We start from the raw sequence: 24807 nt of genomic DNA, 5'->3' as shown, positions 1-24807 counted from the left end.
CTGGCGAAAAAGAGGAGTGAGGCAGAGCTAGCGAAACAGAAAGAGAGAGGGAGGGTGAGAGAGGATGAGAGCGAGTGGATGCTGAAGTCAGCTCCGCATGGGAACACCTGTCTCCATCGCTCCGACACCCCGTTCACATGGCAACACTGTGCTAAAAATATCTCCCCTGCTCTATAAATAACTGAGGAAAGGGCCTCTCTTTCTCCCTCTCTTCCCTTCCCCTCCCCTTCCATCTCTCACTTTCTTTCTCAAAAGGCTCTAGGTGGCGCTGGGGTGTCAGGGAGTCAGAGAGAGAGAGATAGAGGGAGGGAGTGTGGTTTGTGGACTGAGTGAGTGTGTGTGTGGAGTGAGTGAGTGTGTGAGTGTGTGTGAGAATACAGTCTCACATGCAGCGTGCCAAACTGAGCTGGAGTCAAACTGAGTCAGCAAGTGTGAGAGGTTTTAACATAGAGGAGAAACACACAGTCAGGCGCACTTGCACACACACCTCACACAAACAAACAACTAGCACCACACACAGGCACATATACATAGAGAGCGAGAGGTCAAATCAAATCAAATCAAAATCAAATGTATTTGTCACATACACATGGTTAGCAGATGTTAATGCGAGTGTAGCGAAATGCTTGTGCTTCTAGTTCCGACAATGCAGTAATAACCAACAAGTAATCTAACTAACAATTCCTAAACTACTGTCTTATACACAGTGTAAGGGGATAAAGAATATGTACATAAGGATATATGAATGAGTGATGGTACAGAGCAGCATAGGCAAGATACAGTAGATGGTATTGAGTACAGTATATACATATGAGATGAGTATGTAAACAAAGTGGCATAGTTAAAGTGGCTAGTGATACATGTATTAGATAAGGATGCAGTCTATGATATAGAGTACAGTATATACGTATGCATATGAGATGAACAATGTAGCGTAAGTAACATTATATAAGGTAGCATTGTTTAAAGTGGCTAGTGATATATTTACATCATTTCCCATCAATTCCCATTATTAAAGTGGCTGGAGTTGAGTCAGTGTCAGTGTGTTGGCAGCAGCCACTCAATGTTAGTGGTGGCTGTTTAACAGTCTGATGGCCTTGAGATAGAAGCTGTTTTTCAGGTGTGGACAAATGAAAGGGAAGACAACACAGGAGCACACAATCAAAGGAGAGAGAGAGAGAGAGAGAGAGAGAGAGAGAGAGAGAGAGAGAGAGAGAGAAAGAGGAGTGAAAAGTGACAAAGAAATCAGATCGATGCAGGGGTAAAGCCAAAAACAATAAGAAAGGGACACCACTTTAGAGAAAAACATGTAGAAATAAAGAGACAAGAGATATGGAGATGGAGAGAGAGAGAAATATTCGAGGGAGGCAGAGAGGAGAGAGAAGCAGATACTCATCACACGGCTCAATGGCTGAGAAACGCCAAGGAAACTATTAATTGTTCTGCCCGGGGGCCGAGAGAGGGTGGGAGAGAAGGAAGAAAGGAGAGAGGGGGAGAACAGGAAAAAGAGAGAATCACAGAGAGAGAGAGCAAGGGTGATGAAAAAGGGAGGAGGAGGAGGAGAAGTGAGACAATCACAGAGAAAGAGAGAAAGGTCACAGCGTCCCTTCTCTACTGTGGTACCAGGCCTACAGGAGGGCTGAGAAGAGAAGCAGGCAGAGAGTATACTACTATCTTGAAGGGCCTCTGGAGATTTTGATGGGGTTTATCGTGCTAGAATGGTGTTCTCACGTTTCATGGTGATTGTTGCTCTAGAGGAGACATTGGCTTTAAGGAGGTACAAAAAGGCCGGTGAATAGTGAAGCGTTGTTTAGAGTTGTTCAAAGCCCAGGGTGGTCGATGGAAGGGGGAGAATAAGGGTAAATTCAGTGCTTACCAACAGCAGCTTGGGTTAGGAGTAGGGTTAGGGTGAGGCCCAGTGTTGAAGTCAGGACTAGGAGTAGGAGTAAACCCCACCAGTAGTGGGTAAGTGTTGGCGTTAGGAGTAGTGCTAAAATGACCTTCAGTGTTGGGTCAACATTGTCAAACTTCTTACCTCACACAGTAGCAGGTCGGTGATGTGGAAGACCATGCAGAGGGGGAACTTGGCGGTGAAGAGTGTGAGGAACCACTGAGACGCATACATGTGGGCCTCCAGGCTCAGCTCCTGGAAGTGGGACCACAGGTCTGGGAGCTGCTCCTAGAGATAGGACAAGGAGAGAGTTCATTGCACAGTACTGAGTGTACAAAACATTAAGAGCATGACAGACTGACCAGGTGAATGCTACAATCCCTTATTGATGTCACTTGCTGAATCAGTGTAGATGAAGGGGAGGAGACGGGTTAAAGGATTTCTTTTAAAGCCTTGAGACAATTGAGACATGGATTGTGTATGTGTGCCATTCGGAGGGTGAATGGGCAAGACAAAAATATTTAAGCGCTTTTGAACGGGGTATGATAGTAGGTGCCAGGCACATCGATTTGTGTCAAGAACCGCAACGCTACTGGGTTTTTCACGCTCAACAGTTTCCCGTGTGTATCTAGAATGGTCCACCACCCAAAGGACATCCAGCCAATTTGAGACAAAAAAAACTGTTGGAAGCATTGTGGTCAACATGGGCCAGCATCCCTGTGGAACGCTTTCGACACCTTGTAGAGTCACTGCCCCAACAAATTGAGGCTGTTCTGAGGGCAAAAGGGTAAGTAAGAGTATATCCCATATAGAGAGGAAAAAGTACTATATTTCAGTCAATCAATCAATGAGAGTGAGTGAGTGAGTGAGTGAGTGAGTGAGTGAGTGAGTGAGTGAGTGAGTGAGTGAGTGAGTGAGTGAGTGAGAGAGAGAGAGAGAGACATATTTCCCTCAGATTACAGAGATCCAAAGAATTCGAAAACAAATCCAATTTTGAAAAACTCCCATATCTACTGGGTGAAATTCCACAGTGTGCCATCACAGCAGCAGGATTTGTGACCTGTTGCCACGAGAAAAGGGCAACCAGTGAAAAACACACACCATTGTAAATACAACCCATATATATGCTTATTTATTTTATCTTGTGTCCTTTACTATTTGTACATTGTTAAAATCCTGTATATATATATATATATATATATATATATATATATATATACACACACATGACATTTGTAATGTCTTTATTGTTTTGAAACTTCTGTATGTGTAATGTTTACTGTTAATTTTTATTGTTTATTTCACTTTATATATTATCTACCTCACTTGCTTTGGCAATGTTAACACCTGTTTCCCATGCCAATAAAGCCCTTGAATTGAATTTTGAGAGAGAGAGAGAGAGAGAGAGAGAGAGAGAGATAAAGTTGGACTTAAATGCCATGCCGAGCGTAGCTACGTCCGACTTTGGGATCAGATTTTAAACCTGATTTGATGCTTCATTATGATGGTTCCTAGGCAGCGCCAGTTACTAGGCTATTACAGTCCTCATGGCAGTTCTAAACTTTGCGAGGCATGTCACTTCTCCCATCACGTTGCAAAGACCACGGTCCATCACTATGCATGCACATTTTCTTAAGCACAACTAGATAGATCTATAAAGAATGATCTGGATGGATCCGTAAAGAATGACCTGGATGGATCCGTAAAGAATGACCTGGATGGATCCGTAAAGAATGACCTGGATGGATCCGTAAAGAATGACCTGGATGGATCCGTAAAGAATGACCTGGATGGATCCGTAAAGAATGACCTGGATGGAACCCGTAAAGAATGACCTGGATGGAACCCGTAAAGAATGACCTGGATGGAACCCGTAAAGAATGACCTGGATGGAACCCATAAAGAATGACCTGGATGGAACCCATAAAGAATGACCTGGATGGAACCCATAAAGAATGACCTGGATGGATAGATAAAGAATTAACTGGATAGACCCGTAAAGAATGACCTGGATGGATCCGTAAAGAATGACCTGGATGGATCCGTAAAGAATGACCTGGATGGATCCGTAAAGAATGACCTGGATGGATCCGTAAAGAATGACCTGGATGGATCCGTAAAGAATGAACTGGATGGACCCGTAAAGAATGACCTGGATGGACCCGTAAAGAATGACGTGGATGGAACCCGTAAAGAATGACGTGGATGGACCTATAAAGAATGACCTGGATGGAACCCATAAAGAATGACCTGGATGGAACCCATAAAGAATGACCTGGATGGAACCCATAAAGAATGACCTGGATGGAACCCATAAAGAATGACCTGGATGGAACCCATAAAGAATGACCTGGATGGAACCCATAAAGAATGACCTGGATGGAACCCATAAAGAATGACCTGGATGGAACCCATAAAGAATGACCTGGATGGAACCCATAAAGAATGACCTGGATGGACCCATAAAGAATGAACTGGATGGACCCATAAAGAATGACCTGGATGGACCCATAAAGAATGACCTGGATGGACCCATAAAGAATGACCTGGATGGATCCATAAAGAATGACCTGGATGGATCCATAAAGAATGACCTGGATGGATCCATAAAGAATGACCTGGATGGACCCATAAAGAATGACCTAGATGGATCCATAAAGAATGAACTGGATGGACCCATAAAGAATGACCTGGATGGATCCATAAAGAATGAACTGGATGGACCCATAAAGAATGACCTGGATGGATCCATAAAGAATGACCTGGATGGATCCATAAAGAATTAACTGGATGGACCCATAAAGAATGACCTGGATGGACCCATAAAGAATGAACTGGATGGACGCATAAAGAATGACCTGGATGGATCCATAAAGAATTAACTGGATGGACCCATAAAGAATGACCTGGATGGACCCATAAAGAATGACCTGGATGGACCCATAAAGAATGACCTAGATGGATCCATAAAGAATGAACTGGATGGACCCATAAAGAATGAACTGGATGGACCCATAAAGAATTAACTGGATGGATCCATAAAGAATTAACTGGATGGATCCATAGAATTAACTGGATGGACCCATAAAGAATTAACTGGATGACCTATAAAGAATTAACTGGATGACCTATAAAGAAGTACTGTGGGAATAAATACTGCTGAAGGACAAAACATTGCAATAATAGGCTAACACATTTTAAGACACATTTTCAAATGGTTGCTTAACGGAACTCCCAAAGTCCTCCAACCATACATTCTAAGCAATAATAGCCATGTGTGGTCAACGAGATGATAATTTCAGCACCGTTTGGATTGGGACAGCATGGGGACTTTGAGACAAGCATGGGGACTTGTCTTGATAAATCAATGTCAGATTTTTGTGTTCACTGAATCTCCATTTAGATATTTGGTTACAATTAGACAGGGAAAATCTTAGCTAGCTAAGTTGAGGTGCGTATTCATCATCATTAGTCTAGTCTATTAGCAGGACTGATCAGAACATTTAGCTAGCATGTTATGTAGCGTAGTAGTCGATTATTTTACTCTTCACTCGCATAGTAGTCTAGGCCTGCTCCCCGACCAAAAGACTGTGACTTGTCAGATAATCAATCAATGTGATTTTGTTTCACTGAATCTCTGTATATTTGGTTAATTGATCTCTGGTTGGGCAAATAAGTGGCGGTGCAACTCTATTTGTTTACTTATCTATCACTGATCAGAAACATTTAGCATGCTAATCATGCTAAGTGTGTGTTTGTCAGCTTCTGCGTGTGTGCGCGCGTTTGTGTGTGTGTGTATGTATGTATGTATGTGCAATCACGCAGATTCGTGGACCAAACACTCCTTCATCAACTCAAACACAAAGCCAATAACACTTCAAAACCCAGCCCAGTGTGAAAATCTTGGGTGGAAATGTAACGAGGAAATGTAAGAAGAGCAGGGTTGGAGGAAACCGTGAGTACGTCCCAAATGACACACTATTCACAATATCAGGGGTAGGCAACCCTGGCCCTGGAGGGGCCGCGGGCACTTTGTTTTTTTTATTGAACCGACCTGGAAGACCAGGTGTGTTGAATTTAGGCAAACCACTGAACTGATCAGTTAGCTCAGTTGGTCAGGTGTGGTGTCTAGTTGAAACAAAATCCTGCAGTACCTGCAGCACTCCAGGAACAGAGTTACCTTCCCCTGCCCTAAACAGTTGGATGCAGACACTCTGCTGTGAACACTGGCTTCCTTCCATTTGTATGCCAACCCTTAGCGATCAATGCTCATACTCCTTAGCCTTGGGTGCTTGTCAATACTAACTCAGTGCAGCTTGGTGCTGAAAAAAGCCTACTTAGGAGGCTAAAGTGGATTTCCGTACAAAATTAAACTCCAATTCAATGCACTTACAAGAATAGAGTCAGTCAGTGTTCCTAATAAGGTGCATCGACCTTACTCAAATAAAAGTGAAGGTCACCTGGTAAAATAGTACTTTAATAAAAGTATTTGGTTTTAAATATACTGAAGTATCAAAAGTAAATGTAATTGCTAAAATATACTGAAGTAGTAAAAGTATAAATCATTTCAAATTCCTTATAATAAGCAAACCAGAATGCACCATTTTTGTGTTAAAAAAAAGTATTTACGGATAGCCAGAGGAACACTCCTGACATGGGTGTCAGGGAAAATGTATTGAGTAAAAAGTACTTTATTTTCTTTAGGAATGTAGGGAAGCAAAAGTAAAAGTAGTCCAACAATTCTTTATATTTTTTAAGTACAGATACCCCATAAACCTACTTAAGTAGTACTTTAAAGTATTTTTTACTTAAGTACTTTACATCGCTGATGACGTGCGCATACACACTAAGATAAGAATGCTAACCTGAAGCAGTCGTTCCAGCTGGTAGAACTTGCAGTGCAGGTCCTCAAAGTTCTTCTTATAGAGCTCCCTCAGGCCGTACTCATACATGATCTTCACCAGCACACAGAATGCCTGCTCCTCAGGCATCTACAGCCACAGGACAAACAGAACCAGAGGAGGGTTAGCTAGAATATGAAAAGCGGGATGACAGAAGTGTGAGAAATGGGAGGTCAAGTTGTTTCCTTCTATTCCTTGACTTATTTGATTTTAGAAATGTCAATGTAAAACAAGAAGAGGAGGTATACAGTGCCAGTCAAAAGTTTGGACACACCCACTCATTCAAGGTCTTTTCTTTATTTAAAAAAAACTTTTTTCAACTTTGTAGAATAATAGTGAAGACATCAATACTATGAAATAACACATATGGAATCATGTAGTAACCAAAAAGTGTTAAATCAAAATATGTTATATTCTTCAAAGTAGCCACCCTTTGCACACTCTTGGCATTCTCTCAACCAGCTTCACCTGGAATTATTTTCCAACAGTCTTGAAGGAGTTCCCACATATGCTGAGCACTTGTTGGCTACTTTTCCTTCACTCGTGTGGTCCAACTCATCCCAAACCATCTTAATTGGGTTGAGTTTGGGTGATTGTGGAAGCCAGGTCATCTGATGCAGCACTCCATCACTCAGTAGCCCTTACACAGCCTGGAGGTGTGTTTTGGGTCATTGTCCTGTTGAAAAACAAATGATAGTGGGACTAAGAGCATACCAGATGGAATGGCGTATCATTGCAGAATGCTGTGGTAGCCATGCTGGTTAAGTGTGCCTTGAATTCTACATAATTCACTGACAGTGTCACCAGCAAAGCACCCCCACACCTTCACATCTACTCTTCCATGCTTCACGATGGGAACCACACATGCAGAGATCAACCGTTCACCTACTCTGCGTCCCACAAAGACACGGCGGTTGGAACACCAAATCGCAAATTTGGACTCATCAGACCAAACGACAGATTTCCACCGGTTTAATATCCATTGCTCGTGTTGTGGCCCAAGCAAGTCTCTTCTTATTATTATTGATGTCCTTTAGTAGTGGTATCTTTGCAGCAATTCGACCATGAAGGCCTGATTCACGCATTCTCCTCTGAACAGTCAATGTTGAGATGTGTCTGTTACTTGAACACTGAAGCATTTATTTGGGCTGCCATTTCTGAGGCTGGTAACTCGAATGAATGTCTTCTCTGCAACAAAGGTAAATCTGGGTCTTCCTTTCCTGTGGCCGTCCTCATGAGAGCCAGTTTCATCATAGCGCTTGATGGTTTTTGCGACTGCACTTCAAGAAATGTCAAAGTTCTTGAAATGTTCATGATTGACTGACCTTCATGTCTTAAAGTAATGATGGACTGTTGTTTCTCTTTGCTTATGAGCTGTTCTTGTCATAATATGGACTTGGTCTTTTACCAAATAGGACTTTCTTCTGTATGCCACCCCTACCTTGTCACAACACAACTGATTGGCTCAAACGCATTAAGGAACAAAATTCCACAAATTAACTTTTAAAAAGGCACACCTGTTAATTTAAATGCATTCCAGGTGACTACCTCATGAAGCTGGTTGAGAGAATGTCAAGAGTGTGCAAAGCTGTCATCAAGGCAAAGGGTGGCTACTTTGAAGAATCTCAAATATAAAATATATTTTGATTTGTTTAACACATTTTAGGTGATTACAATGTAGAAAATAGTAAAAAAAAAAACTTTAAAAAAAACTGGAATGAGTAGGCGTGTCCAAACTTTTGACTGGTACTGTAATTAAGATAAATATAATGTCGACATTTAATCTAAGGCTTTTCTCAATAAATAAACAATGCACTGCCACAAACATAAGTAGGATAAATTCTTGGTGGAATTTATTGTCACTTGAAAGTGTTGTCTGTCTGTCTGGATTAAAGAGGGACGTTTCCTCCAGACATTCTCTGTCCCACTTGGGAATAGTTGGGACACGGTTGGAGCAAAAGAGGAGAGTGAGAGAGGGACTTAAACAGAAAGGAGGATGAGCTGTGTGAGTAAGAGAAGCAAGGTGAGAATCTGGTGGGTTTGGGAAAAAAATCCAGAAGGTAGGAGTGTCAGTGTGAAATACACGGGGTGTGATTATGTCCACCCCCTCTTCAATGTGTGAGAGAGCGAGAGCAAAAGAGAGAATGTGCGTGAGAGAAATACACCCACCCACACAGAGCAGTGGGTATTTAATCTGGGTGACAGTGTGTGTGTCCTGGGCTGAGACAGGCGCAGCCATTAATATTCCTGACACTTCCCCTGCCTCCCAAAGGGGATCTCCCCCCCTCCTCCTCTCCCTCCATTTCTTCTTTATTACTCATCCTCTCTGCACTTGTCCCTCTACACATTTCTCAATCCATCTCTTTCTCTCTCCCCCTCCTTCCCACCTCCCTCCCTCTCTCACGTCGTCTCTCCTTCACCCCTCTCTCTTTTTTCCAGTCATCCTCCTGTCAGATTTACTAGCCTGTTGTTTACCTATTCACACCTCCCTCTGCTCAACCAAAATGTTCCTTCATTCCCTGTCCATTGTTCTCACTATCAGTCCTAATACAGGCTGTTAATAAGTGCACTCAGGATAAGTGCAATATTTTCACAGAGCCAATTCAACACTTAAAAAATGTGTCTTTGTAGATTTTTGTTGGAACTGTTTGGGTAGACTTTAGTCTCAACTCGTCTCTGTGGTTCCATAGACATTATTGACATTTGATCCCCCACATACATGCAGTAGTAGTACAGCAGCCAGGAAGGACTGTCCCTGACAGTAGCCAATCTCCTCATCGTAGACTGAATAGGCCTGGAACACAGAGCGGAGAGGGGACAACGTTAGGCAATAGGTATTTCATATCAAACAATGAACAAGAAACGGTGTGTGTGTGTGCGTGCGTGTCTTTGTATAGCATGCATGTAACATACTGAACAAGTTATTTGTAAAAATGTGACACTAAATGTTTACTGTAAATTCCCAAATCTCTGGCATTCAACAGGCATTTCAGAGAGAAAGTCATTTTGACATGTTCCGTTTGTTGTTTGTGTTTTCAATTTGCTCAACCTGTGCAGTTTCACAGTTCTAGACAAAAACAGAGTATACGAAACATTAAGAACACCTTAATAATATTGAGTTGCACCCCCCTCCTTTGCCCTCAGAACAGCCTCAATTTGTCGGGGCATGGACTCTACAAGGTGTCGAAAGCGTTCCACAGGGATGCTGGCCCATGTTGACTCTAATTGTTAACATGTTGTGTCAAGTTGGCTGGCTGTCCTTTGGGTGGTAAGACCATTTTTCATATACACAGGAAATGTGAAAAACCCAGATGCGTTGCAGTTCTTGACACAAACTGGTGCGCCTGGCACCTACTCCCATACCCCATTCGAAGGCACTTAAATCTTTTGTCTTGCCCATTCACCCTCTGAATGGCACACATACACAATCCATGTCTCAATTGTCTCAATGATTAAACATCCTTCTTTAACCTGCCTCCTCCCATTCAACGACACTGATAGAAATAATCAACATTTTCAAATGAATAGATTTGGTAGACTTTGCCATTATTTTGACCTCTCCACAGTTCATTGGAAGAAGAAGTGTAAAGTAACATACTGTTCCTTCAAAAAGTACACACCCTCGACTTCTTCCACATTTTGTTGTGTTATAACGTGGGATTAAAACGTATTTAATTGTAATTTTTTGCCAACGATTTACACAAAATACTCTAATGTCAAAGTGTACGAAAAATTTAAAAAATGTGTAAAACAAAATATGAAAAAATAAACACTAATATATCTGGATTTCATAAGTATTCCACCCCATGAGTTAATACATGTTAGAATCACCTTTGACAGCGATAACAGCTGTGAGTCTTTCTGGGTAAGTCTAAGAGCCCTGCACAGCTGGATTGTACAATTTCAAGAAACATTCTTTAACAAGATATTCAAGCTATGTCAAGTTGGTTGTCGATTATTGCTAGACAGCCCATTTCAAGTCTTGCCATAGATTTTCAAGCCGATTTAATTCAAAACTGTAACTAGGCCACTCAGGAAAATTCAATGTAGTCTTGGTAAGCAACTCCGGTGTATATTTGGACATGTGTTTTAGGTTATTGTCCTGCTGAAAGGTGAATGTGTCTCCCAGTGACTGCTGTAAGGCAGACTGAACCCAGTTTTCCTCTAGGACTTTAACTGTGCTTAGCTCTATTCCGTTTGTTTTTATTCTTAAACTCCCTAGTCCTTGCCGATGACAAGCATACTCATAACATTATGCAGCCACCACCATGCATGAAAATATAAAGAGTGGTACTCAGTGATGTATTGGATTTGCCCAAAACAAGTCTTTATATTTCATTTCTTTGACACAGGATACATGTTTTGGAATATATTTATTCTGTACATGCTTTCTTTTCATTCTGTCAACTATGTTAGTATTGTGGAGTAACGACAATGTTGTTGATCCTCAGTTATCTCCTATCACAGAAATTAAACTGTTTTAGAGTAACAATTGGCCTCATGGTGAAATCTCTGAGCGGTTTCCTTCCACTCCGGAAACTGAGTTATTAAGGATGCCTGTATCTTTGTAGTGACTGGGTGTATAGATACATCATCCAAAGTGTAATTAATATTAATTACCATGCTCAAAGGGATATTCAATATCTGCTTTATTTATTTTTTACCTATCTACCAATACGTGCCCTTCTTTGTGAGGCATTGGAAAACATCCCTGGTCTTTGTGGTTGAATCTGTGTTTGAAATTCACTGCTCGACTGAGGGAACTTACAGATAATTGTATGAGTGGGGTACAGAGATGAGGTAGTCCTTCAAAAAATCATGTTAAACACTATTATTGCACACAGAGAGTTCATGCAACTTATATGACTTAAGCACATTTTTACACCTGAACATTTGTTTCACAACCAATGTGAAACAAGTCAAGGGGTGTGAATAGTTTCTGAAGGCACTGTAGTCTATTAGAAAGGTAATGGTACTATATGTTGGCGACGTAGAGAGATACTGTTTCTGTTGTAAAGCCACTTGTCTGCAATGTACATTTTTCCATTCTGATGAGAGAAAATGTTGCTGTTTTGAAGCTAATTTCCAGCAATTCAACACAGTTTGGGATGGAGCTGTGAGACAATTAAGCAGTTTTGAAGCTAATTTCCTGCAATTCTATGCATTTTGCCATGGTTTATGTTGTGTTCCTCTGCTCAAACATACAATCAACGTGCTCTGAATTACTTTTTTGTGTGTTTTTTGTGTGTGATTCTCCCCGGCTGTCTAGCTTTTATTTGATTGTTAATTCTCAAAGATATTATTATTTTCATTCGGGAAGTGTTGACTTTTTCCACATTTTGTTACGTTACAACCTTATTCTAAAATGGATCAAATAAAATATGACAAAGCAAAAACATATATTTTTTAAAGAATTTGCAAATTAATAAAAAAGGAAATTGAAATATCACATTTACAAGTATTCAGACCCTTTACTCAGTACTCTGTTTTAGCACATTTGGCAGCGATTACAGACTCAAGCCTTCTTGGGTATGTTGCTACAAGCTTAGCACACCTGTATTTGGGGAGTCCCATTCTTCTCTGCAGACCCTCTCAAGCTCTATCAGGTTGGATGGGGAGCGTCGCTGCACAGCTATTTTCAGGTTTGTCCAGAGATGTTCGACCGGGTTCAAGTCCAGGCTCTGGCTGGGCCACTCAAGGACATTCAGAAACGTGTCCAGAAGCCACTCCTGCGTTGTATTGACTGTGTGCTTAGGGTCATTGTCCTGTTGGAAGGTGAACCGTCCCCCCAGCCTGAGGTCCGGAAGGCACTGGAGCTGGTTTTCATCTAGGATCGCTCTGTACTTTGCTCTGTTCATCTTTCCCTTGATCCTGATGAGTCTCTCACCCACTGAAAAATCACCACAGCATGATGCTGCCACCACCATGCTTCAAAGGGATGGTGCCAAGTTTCCTCCAGATGTTCAATCTTGGTTTCATCAGACCAGAGAATCTTGTTTCTCATGGTCAGAGTCCTTAAGGCGCCTTTTGGCAAACTCCAAGCGGGCTATCATGGGCCTTTTACTGAGGAGTGGCTTCCGTCTGGCCACTCCACTATAAAGGCCTGATTGGTGCAGTGCTGCAGAGATGATTCTCCTTCTGGAAGGTTCTCCCATCTCCACAGAGGAACTCTGGAGCTTTGTCAGAGTGAGCATCGCGTTCTTGGTCACTTCCCTGAGCAAGGCCCTTCCCCCCGGATTGCTCAGTTTGACTGGGCAGCAAGCTCTAGGAAGAGTCTTGGTGGTTCCAAACTTCTTCCATTTAAGAATAATGGAGGGCACTGTGTTCTTGGGGACCTTCAATGCTGCAGACATTTTTTGGTACCCTTCCACAGATCTGTGCCTCGTCACAATCCTGTCTTGGAGTTCTACGGACAATCCCTTTGACCTCATGGCTTGATTTTTGCTCTGACATGCACTGTCAACTATAGGACCTTATATAGACAGGTGTGCCATTCCAAATCATGTCCAATCAATTGAATTTACCACAGGTGGACTCCAATCAAGTTGTAAAAACATCTCAAGGATGATATCACTCCAGTGCAAATTGCTAAATTGTAATTACTTCGCCACTATTGGCCTATTTATTGCCTTACCTCCTTACTTCATTTGCACACACCGAATAAAGATTTTTCTATTGTGTTATTGACTGTACGATTGTTTATCCCATGTGTAACTGTGTTGTTTTTGTTGCACTGCTTTGCTTTATCTTGGCCAGGTCGCAGTTGTAAATGAGAACTTGTTCTCAACTGGCCTACCTGGTTAATAAATTAAATTAAATAAAGATCAATGGAAACAGGAGGCACCTGAGCTCAATTTCGAGTCTCATAGCAACAGATCTGAATACTTATGTAAATAAGGTACTTTTGTTTTTATTTTTAATTACATTTGCAAACATTTCTAAAAACCTGTTTTCCCTTTGTCATTATGGGTTATTGTGTGTAGATTGATGAGGAACATGTTTTATTTAATCAATTTGAGAGTAAGGCTGTAACGTAACAAAATGTGGAAAAAGTCAAGCGGTCTGAATACTTTCCGAATGCACTGTATATATTTAAATATATTTTTCTGCATGCTTTCTATCTGGTTTTGGTCGTTTAAGTTGAAACTGTTCTTCCATCTCAAATTAATATTTAGACGGCACACCTAAGAATTTATACAGACAAAATACCTATAATATATACATATATACAGACAAAATACCTATAATTATCTCCATTGACTGTAATTTCAGCCATATTAACCGGATAGTTAGATTTTGGCAATGAAGTCTTATCTCCCCCCCCCCAGTCCCCCCCCCCCAGTCAGATGACCAGGCCAACTGTTCCTTCAGACTTCCAGTCATTGCGCTAACACTAGTTAGCATTGGCTCGTGAAACTACCTCTAACTTACTGGACACAGAGAAAGAAACATAAAAATGTTATCCAAGATCGTATTATGTGGCAGCTAGCGATATTAATAACAATAATAAATAATATATATATATATTTTTTTTTTATATAATAAAAATCAGACCCCCTGCAGTACCCAGTTCAAAAATCTCTGGCCTAGACTATATAGTATAACCAGCTGTCACACTGATAGTACATGTTGAGTTGGGAGATGAACAGCATAGAAAGCATATTTCCTGAGGAGACTGCCTCGGCCCTCCCGTTTCTTGCTGAAACCCTTTCGGGACTGTCTTTGCCTGAGCGACTTTAATCTGGCTGTGCCAATCAAGAGATGGAAAGCTACGCAAAGCCCTGTTTTCAAAGGGCAGATTTAACAACAGAGGGAGAAGGGGGGGGGGCAGAGAGCGAGAGAGAGAGATGGCTCCCTGCACAAGTCTTCTTAAAAGAACAGCAGTCGTTAAGCAGTTGGTGTAACACCCTCCTAAAATCTATTGTCGTCTTTTACTGTAGGGAAAGACGACAATATGTACTTAGGTTACATCTCATAACACTCTATTCTACAAAATAGTGCACTACTATTTGACTCTTCTGCCCTACTAATGCATACATTTGACTTCACTCGAACCCTCTGTCCTAGGGGGTCTACATAACCATGTCCTAAGCGTGACATAATGGAATACAAAAGCTGCTACGTAACTACCTGGCTTGTGACTCGTACCATCAAAGGGCCCGATCCAGAATTGAGATAAGCATTCATTGATGTCAATTGGAGCCTTGCACGAAAATTGAAGTTGAGCAACCATACATATCTGAAGTTAGAACACCGCTCGTAGTGTATAAAGGGTTGCCGTCAGTTGTCATCATGACCATTCATGCCATGTAGTGGCATAATTATTGGCGTTAACGGCTAACCTTAACAAAATGGATTGAAATCGACATTTCCATGCATCTTGCTTGCTGTAACAAGCTTTACAAGGGTATCTTGAATCGCCCTCCATTGCTTTTAATATGAAAATGAAAAATGGGCTTTTCACCAATTCAATTGGTTTTCTGTTTGGCAAAGAATTCACAAGAAAGTGTAATTACATTTTAGTCATTAGCAGACAACCTTATCCAGAGCGACTTAGAGGAGCAATTAGAGCTTAGAGCCTTGCTCAAGGGCACACCAACAGATTGTTCACCTTGTAAGCTCGAGGATTCGAACCAGCAACCTTTCAGTTACTGGCCCAGCACTCTTAACCGCTACGCTTAACTGCCACCCCCGGAGCTATACCTCGCCAGGCTGTCTCGGGATAGAGAAAGGTTTGATGGAGTGTCGCCATTCAGCTCGCTTTGCCGTGGCTTGAAGGATGTACAGTGCTCGATGGATGGGAGTGGCCGTGATAGACGACATCCCTATTTGTCAGTCGGACCAATTTTTTATTTTATTTAACTTGGCAAGTCAGTTCAGAACAAATTCTTATATACAATGATGGCCTAGGAACAGTGGGTACAACCAATCACATGATGGGAAGAATGCTGGAGATTTTGACCTAATGTTCACATTGTCACCCTGTTGTTTCCTCTATACCTGGGCCTGTACTCATAAAACGTGCTGATCTACGATCAGTTTTAGCCTTTTAGATCGTAATGAATTACATTTTTTGGGACATGGGGGGGGGGGGCTGTAGAACAGCCTGCAGCTGTTTGTTTTTTTCTTCTTCCATACTCGCCCTGACCCCAATCCTTCACAAGGACATCACAGGTACATTGAACTCACCTAAAATAAAACACTTTAGGAAGAAAATAGGAGACAAAAGTGTGTCTCTTCAGGATGTAGCCAACCTTATCAAGAGGCAATCTACATGTATTTGCATACAAATGAGAGCCTGGCACTCAACTGGCCTAGATGGTAACAGAGGATGATGAGGCTTTCTGACACTCAACATTTGCTCCACAGCATGCTTCTGTGTTGTCTGAAAAAACGACATGTGGGACACACGTAGCTTCATTCTGGACTCGTAAAAACATACATTGGATTTGTGTAGCTTGTTTTCGAACTCTAAAAGCAAGTCACAAAATCCGCTACCGCATCTGTGAGTCCCAATATGTTTTACTATGGCAACTTGGTGTGCACAGTATTGTGTGGTTTGTGTTTGCTTGTACATTTCAGTTTATAATTTATAGTTCTGCGCGGACCTGGGTTCAAATAGTATTTGAAATCTTTCGAATACATTGAGAGTAAGATCTAGCCTGCTTGGAGTGCTGGATGAATGGGGTTTGCAGTTTGGGGGATTTTCTATTGGTCCATTAAGCAAGTCAAGCTCAATCAAGCACATATTAAGTATTTGCAATGATTTTCAATAGTATTTGAACCCAGGTCTGGGTCTGTGTACTTATTTATTCGTATCCAAGTTTAACATACAAGGTAAGCTGTTAGCTGCTCTGGCGAGTGATCCTGGATAGGTTTAGTGGTACAGAAACATCGAAACAGGTATCCCCACCCACTGGCCTGACTCATACGCATATCTTTCCTGTCTCCTCTTCACTACCAAACCCTAAGAAAACAACAAAATACAGAAAAGATCCACAAACTAATCTTTTTTTATTTTTTTTTAAAGAGTGCCATCCATCCGTACCTTACAGATCTTGTAAAGGGAATCCTGCCCGTCTCCATCAGTGTCTTTGAAGTAGTCGTGAGCGGGGAACGTCCGGTGGATGTCTCTGGTGATCACTCCGTCCTGAGCAGAGTCCTGCAACACACAACACAAGGACTGTTTTATGCCTTTATACGCTTAAGGCTACATTCACCTACCACATAAGAAATAGAACTCGGCGTGACCCCACAAACCGCTTTACACAGATGCACATGCACCACACATTCGCATGTACGAAGAAAGGCACGGCTTCCATTGGTGTCAAAGCAGATCAGCTTCAACAGACTAGCGAGCTGTTCCAGTCATTCAGTAGAGACAACCAGAATCATAGTCAAAGAGAGGAACTTTGACTATTGGACATAATTGATCTAAATCAACCATATCGCGTGTGTTATTCAAATATCTACAGTACGCACAAGGAAAACATCCTCTGAGGAACAACCTGAGCGAGCAAGAGAGAAAGAGAGAGGGAGCGTTCCAAGGAGGAGAAAGAGAGATAATTATATTTTCTGGTTTTCAGAACGTTTGCTGTGTGAGCGTCGCCCGGTGGTGTCCCATTCCACTCAGCTGCTGCAGCTTGGGCTTCTAATCTGCAGCGCAGCACTTCCTCCAGGATGACTGGCGGCCTGGCATTTTCACACTACCCACTGTGAGCTGCAGATAAAACAGGCCCCGGCACCCTGACGGCTCTGACTGCTGTGCCTGTGTGTGTGTGAGATAGACTGTGCGCTTATACACGTGCGTGTGACAGAGTGCGCGAGAAAGAACGAGGAAAATACAGTCGTTCTGTTCTCATTTGCCCTCTCTGTAGCTCACTTGTGTACCATAGAAGACAGACTGCCAGACAGGCCAGCCGTTGCAGGTTTGAGAGGCGCGCGAGTCAAAACAAATGTGCAGATTGACGTTCATTGTCATGAGGCTTGCCCCGGAGGCAGAACGGAGTGGTTTCTGCTAGATGGGCTAGCTGCAAAGTCAATATTGTACAAATTCATTTTTATGGATTGAGCTTTTTGGTATTCATTTAAGTTTAGGGCAAGGCATTAGGGTTAGCAGTATGGTTAAGGTTTAAAATCAGATTTCATGACTTAGTGGGTGTGCCAGCTAGTGACCACTCTGCAGAGCTGCCTCCAGTATATGAGTCATCTCAATAAATGCCAACCTGCAACAAACGCACTGAAGTAAATGACACTCAGTTGTGTGTAATGGAGTTGAAGTGAAGTGGAGGAAGGCACTGCTGACTGCGCGTTTTGTCGATTCCCTCGTTCTCCATCTCCAACAGAAAGCATATTTATTTGGGCTTGATCTCCCTCTCCCCCTCTCTCTTTAGCTCTTTGTTAGAAGTGGGGAATTGGGGGTCTTTTTCAATCAAAGCCGGTCTCCAGCATTTCCAGGATGAGGTACAATTTCCCCAAATGATCTGATTAAAGAGCAATTTTATATTAACATACCCTTGAGTTTCCTTTTGTGTCTCACTAAGTGTTCAGCTAAATACATTCATTCAATAATTCCTTCTTCCAGTGGGAAAAGAACGATATTTCAGACAATTCTCAGAGGCCCAGTCATAGCAGGGTTGGATTTCATAAGACTCTGGGCCATGATTTGCAGTGACTATATTGAGCCTTTAAGAGCCAATGGAGTCACAGCAGGCCAAAAGGTCAAATGTCAAAACGGTTGTCAGCAGCGGTGCCACAAGGGCACATTTCGGTCTTCACCCCCCTCTTCATGGGAAAAAACAACAGAGAAACTGTATCAACCCAATAGGACTGGGCACAGCCTGGCATCACCAACACACAGGCTAAAATTAAATTCAGCTCACATTAGGTGGATGTTGCCCATAACCCCAGACCGAGAATCAGAATACAGCCTAATGAAGCCTTATAATACATTATAACAGTTCATACATGTTTATGCCAAGTTCTAAAGTATTGTATGATACCTACAGGCTTTATGTGAAGTGTTGCTCAAAGAGTACTGGGTTAGGACACTGCTGTGTTTCAGCTGTTTTTGCCCAGCTAATGCTAATTGGATGTGTGTAGCTAGTAGCTTTCTCCATATATCGGGCCGATACGCTAAGAACAGTTTAGGGGGCAACTGATTCATTTCATTTCAGGAAGCAAACAACGACAGACAGTTGAAGGGCTTGACTGTCGCTGCCAGCCTGGCACACAACAACCTGTAACGCTTTAACGAGATTGGACACGAGGAGGGGGAGGTATGACAATGCATTATGGGTAGGTTGGAACTAAACATTTGATATGCTTTCATTACAAGCGCAAACACCAAAGAGAAGATAATAATATGAGCATAATAATAGCGTAGATACTAGCATGCACATGTACTCGCATGCAGATGAAACATACAAGCACTCTGTCGCTCAACAACCCACCCTCCCACGCCACTATTTAAGCAGTCCAATAATTAAACAAAGTGCAGCACCATGACAACATCAATCTGGGTCTAGAGGAATCTCGTTGACAGGGCCAGTTGTAAACAGTTTGATTAAATTAACGGCGCATGTCACTACTAATTAAAAGCGTCATTAGTCAACTAATGGCAGTAAATAAGGCTACAGTAGGTCTCCTCTCTCTGAGTCACTCTTCAGATGAGCTACCACCCCTCTGATACAAAGTCCTTGGTGTCTCTGAATCCGTGCCACTGGCTTGTCATCCCTGCACTCGAAGAAAGGGATCGATAAAAGGAAGAGCCGTCAGGATGTGGTGAGGCTGGATTAGGGTGCTTGCACACTTGTGCATTGGTCAAATGATATTGGCAATGCGTGCTTGCCTGCGTACAATATACATGTGAGATGTGTGGGCATATATTATGTGTATGTGCACGCTCGCATGAGAGCATGCACGAGTGTGTGCACCAAGGATTTTTACACACACACTAGATCACTGACAGGGGGCCAATGTTTTGAAGGCAGCGCGCCTCCATCTTGGCATTCCCTCACCATTGTCAACATTTTTTGGAAGCTCTAAATATGCATTTATTAATGTATATATTTATTTTAGCCACAAGTATTCTATTACAGATCCCTTAATATAATGAACTAGGCAAGTCTTAACTGACTTGCCAGGTTAAATAAAAGGTTAAATAAAAACTGCTTACTTTTAAATGGTATTACGTGAGCTAAAGATAAAAAATAAGATATTAAAACATATATTTAGAAAATTCCTTAAAATACAATTTCTGGAAAGTTCTAATATTACTGTCCTCACTATAACAAAAATACATGTCATGTTGTCCTTGAAACATGTAATTGAAATACTGCAGGATCCCATTCATTCCAATGGAGGACTGCTCATTTAACATTTACATTTACATTTAAGTCATTTAGCAGACGCTCTTATCCAGAGCGACTTACAAATTGGTGAATTCACCTTCTGACATCCAGTGGAACAGCCACTTTACAATAGTGCATCTAAATCATTAGGGGGGGGGGGGTGAGAAGGATTACTTATCCTATCCTAGGTATTCCTTGAAGAGGTGGGGTTTCAGGTGTCTCCGGAAGGTGGTGATTGACTCCGCTGTCCTGGCGTCGTGAGGGAGTTTGTTCCACCATTGGGGGGCCAGAGCAGCGAACAGTTTTGACTGGGCTGAGCGGGAACTGTACTTCCTCAATGGTAGGGAGGCGAGCAGGCCAGAGCCTACTGGGGAGTGCCAAGATGGCCGACCGGTGGCTTCAAAGCCTCTCACCGGCTAATACATAGCATCAGCAATCCAGGGTTTATATGCATCATTGGTGTGTGTTCTTCACCACTTCAAAAGAGGGGGCCATTTTCCTGAAGCTGCTTAGTGCAGGACTTATTTCATCAGTCGATTCAAAGGGCTTGGAGTCGGGCCTTTGTCTAAATGATCCGTGGGTCGGCGGAAAGTACAGTAGAACGCAGGTGGTGGTGCTACCGATCCGCTTCCGTCATACTCGCACTGGATACTGTACTGGATGGTTATGGTAGGAACACTTTGTGGCACTATGGGTGACCTAGATTTACCAGGGGCTCAAAGACAACCCCTCCCCCACATAATCTTATCATAAAGAGAACATTCAGGTTTCTCGAGACACAGACACACACACTAACACCCCCTTCCACCCACTCGTCATAACAGTTTCACACAAGGTCAGAAGCCCAACGAACCACATTACGCTACATGACATAATAAATATGCAGGAATTTAAAAATCATTAACTGAGGCAGGATAAGATCAGAGTGGTGTGTGTGTGTGTGTGTGTGTGTGTGTGTGTGTGTGTGTGTGTGTGTGTGTGTGTGTGTGTGTGTGTGTGTGTGAGAGAGAGAGAGAGAGAGAGACTCATGCTGTCTTGCTAGTCCCTTTGGAGTAACTGTCTGGAGTGGGGGGTAGACAGTGACAGAAAAGGAGACAAACAAAAAAGAGAAAGAGAGAGAGGAAGAGCTCTTCTAATTGCAGCTCGGGGGCCTGTTGGCAAGACAAGGCATTACTCAGCCTCACAGAGCAACACAGGCAGGTAACCCATTTACCACCCCAAAATAAAAAAGTGCTGATTTTGCCAAGTCAAGCACCGCCCTCTGCCTCGCAGCTAACACCTCCACACCCATCGCCTCATTCCCCGACAAGCTCACTCTGTAACCAGAGCCAGTGGTAAGTCTGTCGGGTGCAAACCTCAAGAGCCGCTAGCGCCTCAGGCCAGATGCGCCTGGGAATTGGGTACTACAGCAGCAGGGTAAATTGAGGTCAGCACCAGTAAAAGGCGATGCTGATATTATAGTGTGTGAACAATGTGTTCGCCGCAAGATAAAGGCAGGGAATTATGCTCAACTAAAACACGATTAATATGCGCTAAATAAATACGAGCCAAATGCTGCCCTGAGGATGGCTGGGTTGTGTTGTGTGTCTGGGAAGGACAGTAATCGAAGCTGCGATCCTGGCGCAGTCACTAGTTAATTATACAACGACTGAGACCTTGATCTGCCCCCCACCATCTCTCCAGTGCTCTCTTTTAGTCCATCGCTTACTCAATTACTCCTCTTCTCTCTTTCTGTGTGTATGAAAATGAATCTCATCTGTGCGCAGCATCGTAAACCCCATGGTTCCTGACAAACAGGCTCCATAAATAAGCTTAGGGAGCAGGGGGGCTCTAAATGGTCATTTAGTGACAAACATCTGTGAAAGAAACCTGCCTCGTGCAAACAGAAGGCACTGTTTTTTTCCACTGGCGCAATTGCTACGTCTAATCCAATGCTAGCCCTCTCAGTTTGCTCTATGGGTTGACGGCTCAAGCCCTGCTGTTTGGCTGGCCGCGACCCGGTTAACAAGCCACCGCTGGCCCCTGTCAGATTTCCCCCGGTCACAAGAGAAAGATAAAACCGATGACCTTCAAGCCCATTGATCTGAGGCCGGCTCACCTCTGTGGCACACCGGGGGATCACTTCGAGCACTGCTGGAAGGTTCCACACAGGCTGTTGTGGTTGGGGATAATTATAACACATATGGGACAGAGGTCTGTGTTGCTATCCTCTTGTGTAGTTTAAAGCCCAATCTTGATAATCGTTCTGGTCGTTGCACAATGACGTTCTATTGAGCCAAGATATGCTAGTACTGAAATACAACAACAAAACTGTGCAACGGTTGAGGGTTCCCGAGGGAATGGAAATCAACGTCATAGAAAGGCCCATATGAGTTGGTCGGGATGGGTTTTATGCAAATATGTAAAATTTGTCAAACTATGAAAAAGGTTACTCATCAGAGAGTAAACATGTTCGCGTCAGTGGAGAAGGCAACGAGAATCGCTTAACCATGGACATGCTTACATGTGGCCACACAGGACCGCGTTCAGTAAAGCGTACTTCCAAGCAGAGCAGTCAGAACCTGGGTCGAGCCCTTTATTACATAAACAATGTTTATGTAATAAGTGTTTCAGATCCACTGCTGGGAGGCAGCGATGCCTCTAAACCCCAAGAGCCGGGACTGCTGGGATATGTGTGGAGGCTCAGATAGGAGAGCAAGCCGTCAGAGCCCATTAAGCCCGACGTGACAGCCAGTCCAATCAGCGTGGCAAGAGATCCCGGCTGACAAGCGCTGCTAGCCTCCTGCCTAGCGACTCGGAGAGAGAGCAACAGTAAGCCAGACAGCTAGCTGCATTGTGCATATGAGACAGCTCCCCCTACTCTGGGCTGACGTGGATGCATTGCACATTAGAAGCAGCGAGAATTAATCCATTAGTTACTAGGATGTCACCTGGTTAGTGTGGGTCTGGTTATCAGACCCGTGCACAAGTTTCAAAGACCAAGCGCGACTAGCTTGCCCTGCGCATCGGTAAACACTTTGGAACGAAATGGCCGGACAGACCGCTGATGTGTGCGGGGTAAGGGTCTTCTCCGCCCAACGCATGTTCCATTTAACTAAGCTCCTTTCTAGAACTTTACAGAAAGTTCTCAGTAGCGTTGTAGCCTGACGGTGCATGGGATGGAACATTGACCGGGAGTCTCTTGGAGCCTGGTCGACGTGTGTGACTGAGGCAGAAAGACGGGGCATGCCTTCATTCATCTTCATCCCAGGCTGAGGGGATCAGCGCCGTCACCAGCAGGCCACCCTGCCGCGCCGTGACCCAGATCACTGGAGATGCCAAAGCGCTCATCTCCCTCCCCCCCGAGGGGAGAGAGCGAGGGCGGTGTAGTGCAGCGGCTCAGATGAACAGGCAGCACGCCGTGTCAGAGAGCATGTCTGTCTGAGGACTAAACCTCGGCACGCCTCCAAGGAGAGGACCCTTCTCGGTCATGGTCGTGACGGAGGGGCTGGATAAAAAGCAGACATTGATCCATAACTGGTTGTGGGAAGTCATGAGGTACCGTCATGCTTATTACCGTCCCAATGAGATGGCACGACGACGAGTTAAAACGTTCGATCACGTTAAGTGTGATCTCATTCTCTATGTTCTCTCATTCTCCCTTATCCACTCCCCTCTTTTCGGTTCATCAACTGTCCCTTTAGGGGTTGTGCGTCAACGGTGTAAGACAAAGGTGTCCCATTTTCTTTCCCCGCTTTAAAGGCTGGCAATACAGTTACGGTTAATCACACTGTCAACTGGAAAATATCCAAGGACAATGTGATACTGAATACTATGGTAGGCATTTACCTCTGGCCAAACCTCTGGAGGAGACCTGCAGCATAGAGAGACTGAGGGAGGCTGCCGCTGTGCTCAGGGCAGGCAGGGTGAGAGAGACGGAGGCTGAGAGAGAAGAGTATAGCCAGATGATTGACAAAGGATATTATCTGGCCCATTTCTCCCCTGGGTGAAATATAGCACTTCAAAGCAGCCCATAATTGAAATGTAAAAACAGCTGCATTCTTAGCCTGATCACACAGTCCAACCTTGAGGAAGAGCAACCAAATAAAAAGGTGAGAGAGGGGGATGGAGGTGGGTGAGAGAAGAGGAAGAGAGGAGGGAGGGAAGGAAGGAGAGGTGTGGTCGGTCGGGTGCCTTTTAAGCCTTGCCAGTGTAGACAGATTTATTTCGTTTATGCATTATGCATGTGTGGCGCTGCGTGTGATCATGCTGATGGCTTGTTATTAAGTGTGTCGTGGGGAGAAAACACACAGCGTGTCAACAGACCTCACACACGCAACCGCTTCGAACTTAGTCAATACTAGCATTGCGCGAGAGAGAGATCGCTTTCTTCACTGCTTGGAGTGCCCCAGCCGCCATAAACCATGCGCCAACACGTAACATCGCTCCTGACACCTGGATCACCACCATGTCTCATTTGTCATCCCCAGGCCACCGTAATATATTCCGCTAATATTCAGACAATGGCAGTCAGTTAATTAAAAATCAGGTCCCTCGGCGACCTTTGTCCTTTTGTCGAGGCTTGGAATTTCTTTTTGGGGGGGGGGACGTCCCTCAGGGGGTACAACAGCTGGCCGTCTTGACAGATTGCAAACTCATCTGTCGCAGTGTTGTCATTGTGGTT

General features: G+C 43.4%; 1 protein-coding gene across 7 annotated transcripts in view; it reads right to left on the bottom strand.

The window, feature by feature from the left end:
* rabgap1l (RAB GTPase activating protein 1-like) overlaps positions 1 to 24807 on the bottom strand; it is a 173854-nt gene that overhangs the window by 35917 nt on the left and 113130 nt on the right. For 6 of the 7 annotated variants that reach the window (XM_064934787.1, XM_064934793.1, XM_064934791.1 and 3 more), the window contains 4 exons: positions 16841 to 16954; positions 9512 to 9586; positions 6757 to 6882; positions 2036 to 2179 (listed from right to left, as the gene is read on the bottom strand). In XM_064934787.1, the coding sequence (XP_064790859.1) occupies positions 2036 to 2179; positions 6757 to 6882; positions 9512 to 9586; positions 16841 to 16954 (459 nt within the window). Of the gene's footprint in view, positions 1 to 2035; positions 2180 to 6756; positions 6883 to 9511; positions 9587 to 16840; positions 16955 to 17274; positions 17292 to 24807 lie in introns of those variants that run through there. The other variant, XM_064934794.1, reaches the window with a different exon arrangement.

This window comes from Oncorhynchus masou, chromosome 24 (genome assembly GCF_036934945.1).
Source record: "Oncorhynchus masou masou isolate Uvic2021 chromosome 24, UVic_Omas_1.1, whole genome shotgun sequence".
In the NCBI taxonomy this organism is placed as follows: domain Eukaryota; kingdom Metazoa; phylum Chordata; class Actinopteri; order Salmoniformes; family Salmonidae; genus Oncorhynchus; species Oncorhynchus masou.
Note: the sequence above shows the minus strand (reverse complement) of the source record. Positions and strands in the feature narration are given on the sequence as shown.